Source organism: Labrus mixtus, chromosome 12 (genome assembly GCF_963584025.1).
Source record: "Labrus mixtus chromosome 12, fLabMix1.1, whole genome shotgun sequence".
Classification (NCBI taxonomy): Eukaryota; Metazoa; Chordata; class Actinopteri; order Labriformes; family Labridae; genus Labrus; species Labrus mixtus.
This window is the reverse complement of record NC_083623.1, coordinates 11119472-11136976: the sequence shown is the minus strand read 5'-3', so window position 1 is coordinate 11136976 and position 17505 is coordinate 11119472. Positions and strand designations below refer to the sequence as shown.

The window sequence follows — 17505 nt, the reverse complement described above, 5'->3', positions numbered from 1 at the left end:
GCTCAAAATAAATGTTTTACACATATTTCAGAAGAGTAGAGGCAAACAGAGGTATATTACAAAGAGCTTGATCATAATATGAAAAATCATTGAATGATTTCAAAATTTAAAAAAAAAGCAGCACTTACCACCTCAAACCATTTAACCAGGGTGCTGAAGTTCGGGTTCTTCTTGTAGTTCTGGATGAGGACAGACTGCACTCCTCTTCCTGCACACTCTATGTCCACACGCGGCCGATCCACCTGAGCAAGGTTGATCCTCTTCAGGTCCCTTAGGCCCCAGAACAGAACCTGAAACACAAAATAATAACCACTAGGAAGGGGAATTTTAGAGCTCATAAGATAGGGCTGTTTTTCTCAACTCAAGCACCAACTAATTTCTATGACGCTAAAAAATTCCAGACCGTTGATGTCTTTATCATCACATCTTAATGGTTACTATTAAGGCAATCGCAAATAATAAAGTCTATATAATTTATTTAAACCCAAAGCAATAATGCATATCAACACTGTTTATTCTAGCAGCTGTTAGCCTTCCCTTTGTGGCTCCTCTCTGAAGCGTTTTGTGTGTTTTTTTTTTTTTAATCACCTCGATGCGGTAGCGACTCAGAACAGGTCGGATTCCCAACGGCACGGGCAGAATGGGTCCATGCTCCGAGTCTGTTGGCCCTTCAAGGGGGGGAAGATCAGCCCTCCCACCTTGACCAACCTTATTCAAGAGGAGAGAGGATGGGGAAGTTAGCTTGATAGTAACATGTGATACAGCATAAGCATCATACTGAATATAATTTTCCTGAGTCCTAAAATTTGTATGAAGTCTTTATTTTTCGTGTGACAATCTTGAAAGAGTGCAAATACGGTACAGGTAGATGTCACGTTGGTGTTTGTACATAAAACACAGTTATTGCATTACAACACTGAAAGACTACAAGAGACTACCAAAAGAATTAGACAAAGTAGAATGGAAAGAGAACGAAAGGAAAGAGCACCTTTATCTGAGGCACAGCAAAGTTATGGACAGCGATCAGAGCTCGCCTTATCGACTCCTCATCAAAAGGAATCTGAAGGTCGGAGGAGGAGGTAGAAGAGTCAGAAACAGAGATAAACAGAGAGAGAGAGAGAGAGAGAGAGAGAGAGAGAGAGAGAGAGGAAAATGGACGTTTCAGAAAGCAAAGGAGAAAATGTGAAAATGGTAGCAGATAAAAGAATGGTAGTGGAAATAAGGGAAAGCATGGTGATATTAATATTTGAAGAAGGAAAGGGCGAGAAGAAGTGTGTAGGGATTATAAAAGAGAAGACAAAGTTGCATGTGATGATACAGGTGGGATAATAAATGACCAAAAAGGTTTTTTTTTAACAGGATGAGGGACGGATGAGTTTTACATTGACATGCACTTAAAGAGAGAAAACAAACTTGTATCTATTGATTACGTGATCTTTTCTGCATGATTTTGTTGGTCCTCTTCTTTTCTCCACTAACATCATCGTTCTGCAGTGATATTCAACCTCTGCAGAAGGAGTCCTTCTGAGTGTGTCCATTTTATATCCCCTCACCTTTGTGTGGTTCAAACACGTGTGTCATATAGTACCTGCAAAAGTTCAAACGCAGCCAGCAGTTCCCCAGCAGTGCAGTTCCCTCTGAACACCTGGTAGTACTCCAGCTGTGGGGGGAACCTCGGGGGGCCGTAGTGCTCGTCACACATCTTGATGGTGGGCTTCGCAAAGGTCCGACCGATGAACTCTGCCTTGCCCTGAACACAACATCGTGACAGCGGGAAGTCGAGACAGTCAGAGGACAAGGGGAGGGAGTCAGACAAAGGTGTGGGAGGTGCAGTTTTCACCACAGCCACTTGGTGTCAGTGTTGGTAAAAGTGATTGAAGGTAACACAAGTGCGGAATAGGAGAAGGAAAGGTTGTTTGCATGTATAAACAGTTTAAAAAGAATCTGTCTTGCTCAAAAGAAAAACACTGACTTATGTTGCCAGCATAATCAAATATAAAACCCATTAAGAATCTCATTTAAAATGTGTTAGCTGTCTGAATGTTGGAGTTGAAGATGACTTTTCCGTACCATTCCTACTTCTTCAACCATTAATGTAAAAAAGAATAAAGGAAGGTGATACATGCAAGTGTTTCCAGACCTTTGCCAGAGGTCAATAGCAGCTAGATTAAGAACACAATTCATGCTTTACAGCCATCAGAAGATATTACAATGTGTAACTCAACACAGGGTCTGTAGTGTAGCACTAATAATCTCACACTCTATTTAGCCAGAGCAGCATGAGCAAGGCCAGAGTTCATGTGGAGGTCAGGATGGAGCGAGACATTGGTGGAAAGATAGACAGACATGAGGGAAGGAGAAGCAAAGCACTTTAATTAGCGCAGTCTAAATCCTGTTAACAAGCTCTGATGATTTATGAATCAGTCCCTCTATGATGCATCCATCCCTTCATTCACTGACACAGAGACACATCCTACCACAGTGTCCTGGTCATAGATCTCCACCACGATGATGGGCGGGTCGTCTCGCAGCTCGCTGGCCTCCCCAAACAGCTCCACGTTATCAAACACCAGCAGCTGGTCCCATGTAGGGCACAGAGTCTCACTGAGGACCTGCAACACACAAAGATACTCAGTTAGCACCTAATCGATACAAAAATACACGCCGTCCACACATAATGCACAAAGATTTATAGTCCTACCTCGGTGACCTGGCTGTGCGTGGAGAAGAAGACCCGAGCGAAGGGATCTGAAAGGCCACTGCTGTCAGCTGCAAACAGACTGCGGGCCTGGTACATGTGTGCTCGCAGCTGAAACACTTGCTTCACTGTTGAACACACAAACAAGCGCGCACACACACACACACACACACACACACACACACACACACACACACAACACAAATCACATCAAATGAAAATCAATAGACTCTGTTTGCGAAATAATATCAAAATTAGCAAACTCAACCTCATAATAAAGCGATCAATCTAAGTTAAAAACTTATTTCTGAGGTTTGTTTTCTGCCTCTCCAACTTCATTTTTATTGGAGAGGAGACCTAGTGCAAAGCATGATGGGGGGAATAGACTAAAAGTGAATGAAAAGTTCACAGACTTTAAATCAATAGTTAATCCAAATTTCTTTAACCAAGAGACCTTTAGTGATGAAGATTTATATAACAGCTAAGGAACCTTGAATAATTCCTCCCCTGCAAGTGTAAGCGTTCAAAATGCAAATTTTTTTGAGTCACAGTTATTTGGAGTAAGCGCTGCAATGCTGTTCAGCTGCTCAGTTGAGCTTAGCCATCAAATGTAGTCAGTCGGAGCCATAGAGCTGCTTTTAATTTGTTTATTAACATCAACTTCACAACGGATGTGTGTTCAGTGATGAGATATGATTTGAGTGATTATTAATGAACGCCGGCTAGATGGAGTGGGAGAAGCAAGGACTGGCTTGTTGTTGTTTTTCTTCAGAGTTTTTTTCAATATTCCTCGAAATAGACAGTAATATGACAGTGTGAGTTTTGAATATTGTTATGAATACAATGTTTTTTTTTTTTTTTTACTGGATTAAGTGTTTAAAATCTTTTATTGGCCAGTTCATTCATTTTTGATGATGGTGTTGCTCTAATTTACTGTTGCTTTAAGGGCGCACACCGTTGCACATTTCCCTCTGTGAGGCATGGCGCTGAGATCCATGTGGAGGCTTTGACTAGCTGTTTTCATACATGTCTGTGTCTGAAATTTTTATTTTTAGTTTGCATCCTGAGGATTTTTGTCCTTGTGACCCTTCAGGAAGAAAAGTTGTTTGTGCTTTTAAACCTTACAAACGGCCTTGGAGTGGATGATTGCATCAGATTCATCAGGGGAACACGTGTATGCCAGGACTACTAACTAGCTCAACGTTGTTTTCAGTTACAGGCTTATTAAGGCCCTCGGTAAACAGGTGACTGCAGCACCTTTGTCAAGTGAATCATTTGGGCCAGCAGTATTCCCAGGTATGCAGTTATACAGTGTTAAACCTCTGCTAAAGCACCAGTAGTGTTAGGGTTAATTAGGTCTGATTGCACTATGCAGCGCCACTTCCTCTGCTCCAGTAAAACCGACTCTTTTTGTTTGATGTATTGATCTTGGATGACAAATGAAAATTATAAGGCTGACTGGTCTCATAGGCACATTAACATAACACATGTCATGTGGATAGACAGATTATTTATTCACTGACTGGGGAAAAATTGATTTTCATAGCAGCCAATGACATTTAAATATTAAAACAAAAAGGACAACAAGAAGAAACAAGATACAAATGGACACATGCGATGCAAAGTTGTGCCAAAAACCGAGAGCAGCAGGGTGCAGATGTGATTGTACATTGAAGTTGAACTGTAGAGTTTGGCGTGTACTTACTATCGTAGACAAGGCTGACAGGAGGTATAGAGTGAAGAACAGGGCCAGTGTTTATCGCTTTGACCTCCTCGAAACCGTTAGGCAGACCCTTGAGGAAGTCCTTCCTCTGTTTGTTGAGGCCGAGCCACAGATACAACTCAAGCTTAGCCTGAACTGTCCAGCCAGCATGACCGAACCCTTTCTTACCAGGCAGCTGTGGATGAAAACAGGAGGAGGAAAATGATTATGAAAAGCCTCGTTCAAAAAAAAAAAGATGAAAAAATGAAAGAGCTGTAGGAAAAAAAAAGCAGAAAAGTATGCATGACATCCCTTCTATGGTGTCATTTCAGTGAATCAATCATTAAACATTATGCAGACAATGCTGCAACAACCCCCAATCCATAAATATTAAGAGGCCAGCACATTGATCCTCCCTCTGAGCAGCGTTTATAGATTCACAAGCCTTTTCACCATAATACTTGTCAATACTGCATCTTGACTATTCACAGCTGCAGATCACTTTTGCTGCAGGCAGCAGTAAAGCATAACTTTAACTGACTTGATTTTAAATAATGAGAATAACAAGAGGTCTTAAAGATTAGAGGAAAACTGAAATTCACCAAAGTGTGTTTTAGTGATGAAAGCTACAGAGGAGCATGCAGAGGTTGTTTTACCTTGAGGAAGACAGCTTTGACTTTCCCGCAGTCTTTTCCTGTTTCCTCGTCAACTATGGAGTACAGAATGTCTTTGGAAGGAACCCGGGCATAGGCGATGCGCTTGTTGTTGGACATCATCCAGACGAAAACATCTGGGATGCTGTGTTGAGGCTGAACAAGGTAAATACAAATGATCAATTGATTTATCAATTTATTCCAGGTCCAGTCTCCTTTAACACTTTGTGTACTTAAACATGCTGTCAGATGTTTTTTTATACCATGCACCACCTAAAGCACAATCTGCGTGTGTTCAATCTGTACCTCGTCAGCAAGGAATCGGAGCTTCTGCAGGAAGTTCTGCACCATCTTGACTTTCTCTTTGACTGTGTTTTTCTTCACCTGAGTGCGGATCTGCCTGGTCTGCTGGGCCATGCTGTCCTGCAGGAGGAGAGATGGAAATACACAAAGGGACACACTAAGAGAAGAAAAAGCTGCAGCTTAGACATACACATATAATATAACAAAGAGTCAGGTTTAGACCTGCTCTTTAGTAAAGAGTATTGAGATTACAAATGAAATCAACAGTATAAATTGATTTTTTTGGGAGTGGAATTTTTTACACACAGAACTAAATGACACTTTTAACTCTTTCTGGTTCTTAATTACATTTTTATGACAACCCTCTACATATACGAGGTCATTTAGAAAACATTTTACAACACATTCTCGCACAATGAGACACTTTTTGTGTTTGATTGCTCCACTGTTATAAAACAGAATACAAGATTGTTTTGCATAGGCTTCTGGAGAGAATAAACCAAAGGCAAAAAGTTGTGTATATAACACCCACAACTGTCCAAACACTGAGTCTTGTTCATATTATAAGTTTTTTCTCCTTTTCAAATCCTGCTTCAAACATTTATTATACTTTTTATTCACAGCACAAAAGTTTTCTTTTTTTTTTTCTCTCTGTAGCAATCAAAAGTTTCTCTCAATCAAACACACAAATCAATCAGGAAACAGTGCTGAAAAAAGACAGTGTCACAAAAGTATTCATATGTTCTGCAATGTAATTAGTCAAGGCAGAGAAGTATTTACAATAATGAATTGTCCTCAGTTAGCCTTTACGAGGACTCTTTGCTATTAAGTCACCGAGGCGCTGGGATTAGTGACTGCACAGCAGCATAATCGATGCCATTAATCATAGCTTCATCCTTCCTTCAGTCACTCAGATCACTTCCCTATTTCTCTTATTCCAGACTCATAAATCATACCATCTCTCTCATGCAGGACTTGAGCCGTTCTCGATCCAGTTTGGTCCTTCCTGCCTGGTTCACGTCCTTGTTAGCCAGAGTCACAAAGCGACTGGGAAATAACCAGAAGAGAAAGACAATGAAACGTGAAAGTGGATTGGCTGTTATGTTAATACAGAATATTCTGCATCGACTGTTTGAAATGCAACTCTTCTGTGAGACTGCCATAAACACAAGTCTTGCAAAAAAAAAAAAACGTGAAGGACATAAAAAGAAAGAATGAACAACAAACACACGCTGAGCTTTCTTTTATCATAACAACAATAACGACTGTGTTTTAGGAATGGCCCAGTCTTTATGGAGACCATGGAGATGGCAGAGTTCTCTCAGGAGCTTTGAATGTGCACATTCCAGCAGCTCTAAGCAGTGTTACACTTTTAGTTCTTTAAGCAGTGTTGCAGCTTTTTGCATCCCGAGATACTCTTTGTTTCTTCCCTGACCACTGGGTTAGAATTCCGGTTTTATTGCTGGACCGTGACAAACGATTATTATTATATAGCTTGCCTGCAGCCGACACTGAGCTCCTCTAGCACTCCCCTGAGTCTGCGCTCTGGAAAAGCCTTCTCCGTCTTAATGATCTCCTGAACATCATTCAAACCCTCCTCCTGTTGGGACACAAAATAATAAGCATAAAACAACAGCTGAGGGCAAAACACATAGTCAGTTCTCATATGTTACTGTCTGAAACATATCTTACAAATGCCAAACACACAACTAATTACTTTAATACAATTGAACAGTATCTAAAGGCATTTTTAATCACAGACATGTTTTCCCCTTAAACATCTGTTGACACCTCTGTGATCCTGAGACTTTGACTTTTAGCACCATCATCAGTTGATCTAAAAAAGGATATCCCCTATCTGTCATAGTATATATTTACACCACCCTCAGGTGTATTTTGTGTTTACTCCTAATTAGCAAATGTTAGCATGCTGACTTTAGCATTACCGGTAAGTTTAAAGTAAAGCGATGCCTGAGTGCAAAAGAGCTTCTAGCATGCCTGTAGACTCTTAATCTTGTTATTAACAAACTATTACAGAAAAATCACAGTTAAAGCGCCTGTCTGGAGCTTCTTTAAGCTGGTCATGAAACAGACAGAAAAGGGATGCCTCTTTCTGACCTTCAAAAGCAAACTAGTCCATCAGTGTCAAGGTTGATAATTCCTATACGGCTATTTCTAATGCCTGAACCCGCTGCCACAGTGTAGGAGTCAGATGAAGAGAGTTACAGCACGCTGCCAAAAAAAGGCCTTTGATCACATTATTTACAGCAAAGACTCAGAGTGAGTGATACTTTTAACTGTTTACAGACAGAGGATGACAGTTTGAATCAGAAAACAGTACTTTTCTTTCAGGACAAGGTCAGCAAAGAGTTTTGAAGTACAGCTTTGACCACCAGGGGACGCAGGTTTATTTAACCTTTATTTAACCAGATAAATAACCCATTGAGATCAGGATCTCTTTCACAAGGGTGACCTGGCCAAGAAGGCAGCAGCATACGGGGCGCCGATTGTAAAGTTGCACACACTACAAATAACAACAACATTTCTCCACATTTAGCCCTAAAACATCACTTTTTATTCACATTTAGAGAAATATTTGTGAACTTTGTCAAATTTACTTTTGTGAATAAAAATGTAAGATAATTTCATTGGCAAATATAAATGTTAAATATTATATCTAAATGTTGAATGTTTTATCTAAATGTTAAATGTTATATATAAATGTTAAAAATACTGATTCTAAATATTTAGTTTACATTCTAAATATTTAGCTTTGATCCTATATATTTAGCTAAGATTGTAAATATTTATAATCAAAGCTAAATATATAGAATATAAACTAAATATTTAGCTAAGACTCTAAATATTTAGCTAAGACTCTAAATATTTTGCTAATATGCAAATTCACTCTACTGCCCACCGGCGCCCCATAGCAGCACACATCATAAAAAGCATTACATGATAAAGAGACAGTTTACAAACAATAAGTTAAGAGAGAACAACGATTTACAATGTGCAAATTGATTTACAAATAAAGTGCAGAATCTTGATCACGGATTACAAATCAGAAACACAGGCAACGTCCAATTGTCACGAGATCCTCCATTTTCAATTCATTTTGGAGAAAGTTCCATGCGGTGGGAGCAGCAAAACTAAACGCTCTTTTCCCGAGCTCCGCGCGGACACGAGGCACAGACAGTTTAAAGACATCACAGGAACGCAAGGCATAGTGGCTTCTGGTTCTTTGAAGGTATGAACATAAGTGAGAAGGCACCAAACCAAGAAGAGCTTTATAAATAACCTTCAGCCAGTGTATATGCCTGTGCACCTTCAAAGACCTTTTAGATGTTTCAACCAGCAGAGCAATAACATACACCTGGGGGAGAAATGTGTACACTGACCAGCTTATCAGCGATCTTGTCCATCATGTTTGAGTTATAGAGTCGTCTTCTCTGGTCCTGCCACCAGCTTTTGATGTAGACACATGGCTTCTTTTCAAAGTAGGGGAGATGGAAGTAATTTCTGAGAAGAAGCAAAACAAAACAACTTCAGTTGCTCAAAAGGCTCAAACTCTACATTAAGAGGTAGAGGTTTATTTCGGTCTGCATTTACAATTTCTCCCCTCCATCAGAAAAAAAAAAATCTATATATATATTCCCTAACCCTAACTAAAAAATGTGTAGGCTGGAGCTGAAGCTTATCTTACAAACCTATGCTCATATCTCATTAAGCTATTTCATTCTAATTATACACTAAATAGCCATAGTTTTAGACGCATTCAAAATTGCTTCCTTACAACCCTTGACCTTGCCCCTTACACTCTTGATCCCTGACCTGTCTGTGATGACAGGCTTCATCAGAGGGGTGGTAGACACAGAGACCAGGTCCCCATCCTCATCCGCCTCGTCCTCACTCGAGTTCTGGATGAGTTCGTTCTCTTCTTCTTCATTGTCTCCATCCTTCTTCTTCTTCTTTGTTGATGAAGGCTTGCTTACACCGTCTATTTGGTTGCCATAGTTACCTGTAAACGGCAGAACAGAGTGTACTTTGTCACCACAGCTATTGATTATTTTGCACACATTTCTCTGCTGTGTTGTAAACTTTTGGAGCGCAGGTCAATGTTAACAAGCTGAAAATAAAGGTTTGTTCACCGATTGTGATTTCAAAACTTATCGCCTTGTCACCGATCTTCCTGTCGATCATGGTGGCCTCCAGGAAGGCACCGTAGAGGAAGAACTCATCCATTTTCCCAGTGGCGCTCTGATGGAGGCAGAAATAGGGCATTACTGGGGGAATGGTTATTTTATTGAACTGAAGAACTTTCATTTTATTGTAATGTTTATTGCAGAGTCTGCGGAGGAATAAATGTGAAGTTCTTTCCAGATATCCACAACACACTTACAGCCGACCTGCCTCCACTCTGAATAACTGAGCCACTTAGAACAGCCACTAACACATCACACATGTACCGGTAAGTGCATTTCTTTCGAGCAAGTGCTTTCTCACCATATTTTCTGACCTTTCTTTTTATTCATTCATGTGGTTGTTGTTATTAAAACATGAAATATTAATCAGAGCAAATTTATATTTTGAAAACGGTTATTTGAAGCACTTCATCACAAAGTAGATACAGCTCGGACCATTGTGGCCTAAATAAAGTACAAATGGTTGCCATACACTGTTTGAATGACAAAACATTTGCTCAATGCAACGGCTCAAATGTGTCACAGATGCTACATGCATAGCATTCGTAGCATTCCTTTTTACTTGCAATCCAAAATAACAATAACGGACAAAGTATCACGTTATTGTCTTGTTATGTACAGATATGCTGCAACTCCAGTGTCATTAATAACCGCGACAGAATTGGCCATCTAGTCTTGGATTAATTAGCCGTCTTAGGATGTTTGAGGGGCAGGGGCCAAAACAATATAAAAGGAATAGTGTTTTCCACTGGAAGGGCCCCCTGGAGGCCACATTACCACTCTATGTTCCATCATGTTTTATTTACCACACGGCCATACAAGAGGGCGCTGTCTTTTTAAAATTAGGGCACAAGGGGGTAACATCAGTGCTTGAATGATCACAGTCCAGGCATGTACAATGACTGATGATTTAAATTACAATTCAGTGAGTTATTACTTGGTATGAATAAAGTATAAATATACAAAAACTTGACATTAATGACATGACACTTAACAATAAAGAGAACCAAAGTTTTAACGTTTACAAAATGAGTCAGATAAGTATTTTCTTCAGAGTAAAGACAAGTCAGGAAAATCCATTTCTTAAAAGTAAAACCATACAGACGATCAAAGATTGCTCGACTTTGAGTGTTTCAGGGAGCTTTCAGTACAACTCCAGGAAACAGTTACACAGACCAGGTTCATTTGTAATCAAATTATTTCATGAAATTAACGACATTTGTATTCCCAAATTTTAGGGCAAGCTCCAATAAAATTGACTGGAAATCCTGTTTAGTCCTGACTGATCACCAACAAGAATAGCATTGATTACTCAGTCAGTGATCCTCGCACTGAATCATGATCAGGATCATTTCCAACAAAAGCTCCTTTTTTTGTCATGGTTGTGTACCTAAAAATGAGTTGATGACACGTTTCTCTTTTTGTTGTAGTTGACAATGTTGATATTGATCGGTGTTTTATGCATTCACAGACTCAAGCTGGCAGACTGAGGTTCCCAGGGGTAACATTAACACCTTCACAGTCATTGGCCCAAAGCAAAACATCCCATGTTTCTGATTTCCCAGATGAGCTGTTAACTTCACATGTTCCAATACAGAGGCGGATAGAAGCATCATGTTGTTTGTTGTGGGGTCAGAAGAGGTCAAACTGCAGGTTTTTTTTCATGGATTACAGCTCAGGATAACAGCCACTCTTTGACAATGTTATTGGACAATTTGGTTTCAGTGATTAATGTGGATTGGCATTTTATGTGAAGGAATTTAAATGCAATAAGTAGCTTCATGAAAAACACTCTCAGACAAAAGATCCAAAACCACTTGGCTGTGCCTGCAGTGATGCAGTGTTCTTACCTCCGAGATGTTGGAGACACTCTCTATCTGCACGTCAGTGGAGCTAATGATCTCAGGAGATGTGGTGTCCAGGATCTCTACAGCGATGGAGAGCAGGAGACGGCTTCTGAATGAAACACCTTCCCCCAGGCCCTCGTTCAGGTCCTGGTGTTCGTCCATCAGAGTGTACTGACGTGTGGAGCCGTACATGTTGGCCCAAGCAGGACCCAAAGTGGGCAGAAACCCTGGAGGAGGTAAAGGGGAAAAATGTCAGTTAGAGAGAAGGAAGGAATCCACAGGAATCCTCTTTTTTCCTTTCTTTAATATTTGGCTTAATTTATTTTTTCATTTGACCACATACCCCCGTCACCTTTCTAAACAAAAACCGAGCGAAGATTTAAAAAAAAAAAAAAATTATGAGAAATTCATGTTGTCCTCCCGCTTTTTTGAATTATTTGAATTCTTTAAAATAACACTTCATTTTTTTTCAAAATCGAACATAATTCTGAACACTCAGTTTGGATCTTGTTATTGATCTCTTAGTATTGCTCTTGCAGAAGCTGCTTGTAAGGGAAACAGTTTGTGCATGACTCTGACTGATGTCTTTGCATTATTGAGTGTGGATCATGATTTTTGAATTTTGTAAACTTATACCGATGAATCTTTTATCAGTCATGCTGGAAAGTGCAAGTCATGCTTACAATGTTTCCTGTTTAGAAAAAGAACAGCTACATAATCTGCCTGAAATGAACTACTGTTTCCTCCCAACATTTTAACTGTATTTGATATACATGTATGGTTTAATACATGCGAATATATGCATTAGTTTCAAGTCAATTTGAACGTCATTCACTCAAATGATACAGATATTAGGAGATGTTCATGTGGGTCACATGTTTCAGATACACTGCAGCTCAGCTCATTACTGCATCCAGTTAAATATTAACTAGTTAAGATGGACTCATGCATGTTACTGACAGATAATCAATGCTAATAAGACAAATGTTGTGTTTTGACCCACCTTTGTCACCGTCATTTGAAATCTTTCGTAGGTCAATAAAGTGAGTTCCGATAGCAACGTCGTTGACCTTGTCGGAGTCCCGTATCTGGACCTTCATTCGTTTGCAGAGTGGAGGGAACAACTCAGTGAAGATGACCTGCTCGTTCCAGATCGGTTCATAACTGCTCTTCTGGACTGAAGTCTTCCCCTGGAGACACAACGATCAAGACCCCTTTAGTTCAAAGTGACTAAAAACATTTGCAATGGGCAGTTACACAAACTTTAATCCTTAGGTTACAGTAACTGCTTATGTTTCACTTGTAATATCACTGATGGGAGCGTTTGCACTTCGCCTTAAAAAATCGTAAACGTAGAAAACTGTGTCTTCCTTCAAGGAATATTGTTTTAAGACAGCCTCTAATTTTCAGGTCTGTCCAAAACAAAACTACTCATATGAAAATGAAAACTGATTTAAAAGTTTCTTGTGCTAATACTGGCAACAAAGTAACACCTTCAAATATCAAATTCAATGTAAGTTCAGCAAGAGTATATAAATGAGGCTTCAGCTGTTTAAGTACCAAAAAATCAAGTGGATATCCTTGAAGCTTTTTGTAACTGATTCTCGGCCATGGCTCAGTGTTGTACTAAAACTTAAGTTTAAAATATAATATATAGTGGCTTGTTTAAATTAGATGTGTTTAATCCAGATGGTAAACTCATCACATTAACTTCAGTTTAATTCTAAAAGTCTTTAGTGCAGAGATCACATTGGAAAGAGATCTCTTCAAGGCCATTTGAACAAAAGGAGGAGCAGCAGCTAATCATCCTGTCAGTGTACTCAAGTGCATGTATTGTAGTATTGTATCAAGTAACAATCAACAGACTGTGAACCTATCCTTTAAGATGCAGGTGGTGTTTTTAAAAAAAAACTCTTCACTTCATGTGACACAGTTATTGATCCCAGCCTCGTGGAGGACACATCCCAGGGCGCCCCTGAGGTCTGAAGAATCACTGCTAACAAAGGGAAGAAGTTGTGGCTTTGTCAATGCTTCTGACTAGAAGCCTTCTTCTCACACTCCTGAATCAGCCCGTTATAAAAGCTTGCTGTGAGATTTAAGGGCACAGCTAGAGCTCACATACTTAAAAGAATCCTACTGAAGAACCAAACAGAAAGTGTTATTAGATTTCTAAACAATTCCTCATAATTAATTGTAGTTAACATTTTCTTAAATAATAATAATGTGCTTCATGAGACTGGTTTCTTGTTTAATTATTAAACAAATCTATCAAAATGTGGGTACCTTAATGTTTAAAATGGGGATGAAATCTAAAAGGTTAGTTATATAGACTACACACTCTGCTCCTGTGTACTTATAACATATACAGCATATATTTATGTGTTTGAATCCAGTGCCTGTATGCATTCTAAAAACAGTGTATTCTTGGAGAGCAGTACAAATCTATATTTGGGACCACAACAGATGAAACTCAGAAAGAATAAGAGATCGGAGAAGTAGGAGGGAGTTACTTTCTGGCCAGCAAACTGCACTTGAACGTAAGGGTCCACCAGGTCTCTGTTCTCTCCTATGAAGGCCTTCTTCACGTTAGCCATGATGCTGGTGTTCATCTTAGGAAGTCCCTCAGCGCGGTAGATCCTCACATAAAACCTTGCCCACTGCCTCTCTGCTGGAATGCCCTCTGGGAGGAGGAGGTTCCTGGAAACAAACGGCGGTGCAAAAACTCCTTAAGAGACAGGACTGTGGAGGTCTCGATTACATGTGAATATAGAAAAACCCAGAAGAATAAGCCCTCTAATGATAGTAAATGGCTGGAGCTTGTATAGCTGTTTTCTAGTCTTCTGACTACTCAAAGCACTTTTTACACCGCATGTCACACCTACACATTCACACACTGACGGCAGAGGATGCTACTGTAAGGGAAGTGGCCATCTGGATTAGCTAATCCCATTCATACACATTCATGCGCCGCAGACGAAGCAACGGAACATATCGGACATGTGGCTGCACGAGCTGGAAATCTTCCGGTTGAGAGATGACCGACTCGACTACTGAGCCACAGCCGCACGCAATGAGTGAGTTAATCGTACAAACATATAAACGTCTTTGAGAATGTTCCATAATTACACTTACCGGTACTCCTCATTAGCAAACCATCAAATATTCCACCATTTGTAAACTTCTTATAAGTGAAATAAATCTTTGGAATTCAGGAAATGTTGCAGAAAATTATAAAGTGTTGTTAGTCCATATATGATTATTTGGCAGAGTCTGATACATTTGTAAGATCACTTCCCACAAGTGATCTTGATAACCATATTGTTCTTACTAATTTAATGAAATCTGAAACTGGCTCATCAGAAGCAGCATGTTACCCCTCTATGTCGTCTTCATCCGTCTCGTTGGCCTTGTGCGGGGTCTTAATGTTGTCGCCCTTCCCGACCACAGCGATGTCACACTTGATATATCCCTTACACCCCGCTGTGATGTCATCAGGGTCGGACATGATGGCCCACTTGTGGTAAAACTGATGTTCTTGGGGAGAAAGTTTGAATTGATCATTCACTTATCAAACTGATTTTGTTGACTCCATTTTGCCTTCACTATAAACAAGTGAAGTTTAGTTTTCGTGTAGTTTACCAGGCTGAGAATAAACGGTCCCCACATCCATCTTGAAGGTTCCCACCAAGGTCCCACTCCGAAGCAGATTTTTAGAGTGAATAACCTGCACAAGAAGAGGAAGCATTGAGATGAAGAGCAAACTCTGACAAAGTCACTTTTGAAATGAAAACAAAAAAAGTGAGAGCGTTTGGGAAAACAGTTTGACTTCTTATTTAACCAGGGGGCTCCTAAAGGTTTGCACTGTTTCAAATCAAACATATTGAATGACTCTTTCACATCATTAAACTCATGAATGTAACAATCAGCTATTTCTTTTCATGTCTTTACACTTCTCATAACATGGAATATGATACTTACTCTTTACTGCACCATTAGGCATTTAAGAGTTATTTGATAATACATTAAAGTTCTCCTCATTAACGCAAACAAAGAGTTAGCAAAGTGTTCTTAAATTTAGCCACATTTTTTACACTGTGATATCTTCAACCTATTGAAACAACGTATACAAAAGAAAGAAAGAATGCTGGTAGATGTACTGCACTTCGAGGTAGCGATAACTTACTGATAGCTTGATGATCTTGTCAAACATGACGTCAGGAGGGACGTGGAAATCAAAGACAAAGTACTGCAAGGAGATGAGAAAAGGTTTGCCTATTAAAATTCTTGACCTCATACTACTGGATGACACATTCTTCTCTCAGCTTTGCTCTGGGAGTGAAAGTGGCATAACAATTGAAACCAGATAACTCTGAAGTTCACAAGAAATCAATTCAGCCTTGCAGGCGTTCAGATGATACTGTGGTTACATCACAGCTCTGATCCCTGAGGCGTCAGCTCTTTAGGAGCCGAGATGTACGGCTTGAAAAGAAATGAATGATAAAAAGTCCTACATCAAAGTCTGGCCATAGAGTCGACTACACTGCAGCTAATGGGTGATACTGCTTCTGACAGGGGGCTATGCAGGGTGCACAGAGCTTAGCTTTGTCTCCTGGGATCACCTTGTTTTAGAACGATATATTGTTTTAGCATTGCCATCGCTATGTACACATGCCTCAAAATCACATCGATCCTCTTTTTGTGCTTTTTTTTTTTTTTTACAGCAAGCAACCTTTGCTTTTCAACGTTGAGGACAGTCTCTACCAAACCCTCCCTGTTTGTGTTGTCTGACTCACACACACACTGCATGTGCAGCCAGTGCAGACACACACACATCCACAAAATGAACCGGGTTTGAGTCGTGGCTAGCTGAGGGGTGGAAAAGTTACAATTAAAGAATAAACGTTCAGATCCACGGCAAAGTCCGTCATCCCATTTGAACCGTGACATTTGCAATCCGTTGCACCACTAGTAGTTCCCCGCTAAGGTCAGTATCAGAGGATTGTTCCTGAGAATAGCTTTCAGACATAGCAATTAAATTCAAAGAGCATTATTGGCGTGGGGGAACACATGTTTACATTGCCAAAGAAAAAGTGAAAACCAAACACAAAATTAGGTAAAATAAAAGAATGAAAATTAAACATTAAACAAACAGAGCTGTGCAGCAATTCAAAGTGTTTAAATATAAACTGAAGTATAAGTTGAAAATTTAGCATCGCTCTTAAATTATATGCAGACGAGTACAGACAACTAAGGGTTAAAATAAACAAATGTAAAAGTTTCTTTTTTCAAACTGGAGGGTCTGGATACAGAGAGAGAGAGAGAGAGAGAGAGAGAGAGAGAGAGAGAGAGAGAGAGAGAGAGAGAGAGAGACAAAGCTTGAGGGACGGTTATCTGGATCACTCTGGTTTCCAGTTTGTCTCTCTATGGGGGGATTTTCAGACAAACACAAACAGTCAATATCAGACAAACTGTCACTTCTTCTCCCTGCAGGACTCAACCTGAGCTCTGCATGAGCCTCACCACCACCAGCACCTCCTACTGAGACAGACTCTCTGGAACATAGAAGCTTGCAAGAAGTCTCTTGTAAAGACGTTTTTTTTTTTTAGAGTCAATTAATCAATGCATCAGTAGATCAAAGAGCAAACGGACTGCTTCTGAGTTGCATTTTTACAGACACATGCTAGGCTACAGGAGAACAGAAAAAAAGATACTGCTAAGAAAATGTTTTGTTTCCTTTCGTCTTTGTGTGTAACTTTTTATTACAAGAAGGAGAGAAGCTTTGTTTTCCAACAGGCTGGCAAAAAGGTTCGGTCCAAGTATAAAAGTTGGGGTCATGCAGCAGCAGAGAGGGCTAATCAATGATGTAGATCTTTTATCTACTTTAAGAGCACAGAAAAAAAAAAAGATGAGAGAACAGGAAATGGACATGGTCTCAAGTTGCTTTAGGAGTGTGTCTATCACATCAAGCTCCTTTTGCTGCCTTTGCTGAATTTTAGCCAGCGCACCGGCTTTCCCTTACACTCGCACAAAAGCCTGACGTCAGACAGAATTGTCACCTCTTACCCCTCTTTTTCATCATCATTTGGTTGAGATTGCC

General features: G+C 39.8%; 1 protein-coding gene across 1 annotated transcript in view; it reads right to left on the bottom strand.

Moving 5' to 3' along the window:
- Positions 1-17505, bottom strand: part of otofa (otoferlin a) — an 85253-nt gene that overhangs the window by 18027 nt on the left and 49721 nt on the right. The window contains exons 10-28 of the mRNA XM_061051956.1: positions 15592-15654; positions 15048-15132; positions 14783-14942; positions 13919-14105; positions 12412-12598; positions 11412-11635; positions 9508-9616; positions 9191-9377; positions 8758-8878; positions 6856-6956; positions 6313-6403; positions 5360-5476; positions 5057-5209; positions 4404-4596; positions 2702-2826; positions 2478-2612; positions 1589-1750; positions 589-708; positions 129-290 (exon numbers count right to left, since the gene is read on the bottom strand). Of these exons, the coding sequence (XP_060907939.1) occupies positions 129-290; positions 589-708; positions 1589-1750; positions 2478-2612; positions 2702-2826; positions 4404-4596; positions 5057-5209; positions 5360-5476; positions 6313-6403; positions 6856-6956; positions 8758-8878; positions 9191-9377; positions 9508-9616; positions 11412-11635; positions 12412-12598; positions 13919-14105; positions 14783-14942; positions 15048-15132; positions 15592-15654 (2682 nt within the window). The remainder of the gene's footprint in view (positions 1-128; positions 291-588; positions 709-1588; positions 1751-2477; positions 2613-2701; positions 2827-4403; positions 4597-5056; positions 5210-5359; positions 5477-6312; positions 6404-6855; positions 6957-8757; positions 8879-9190; positions 9378-9507; positions 9617-11411; positions 11636-12411; positions 12599-13918; positions 14106-14782; positions 14943-15047; positions 15133-15591; positions 15655-17505) is intronic.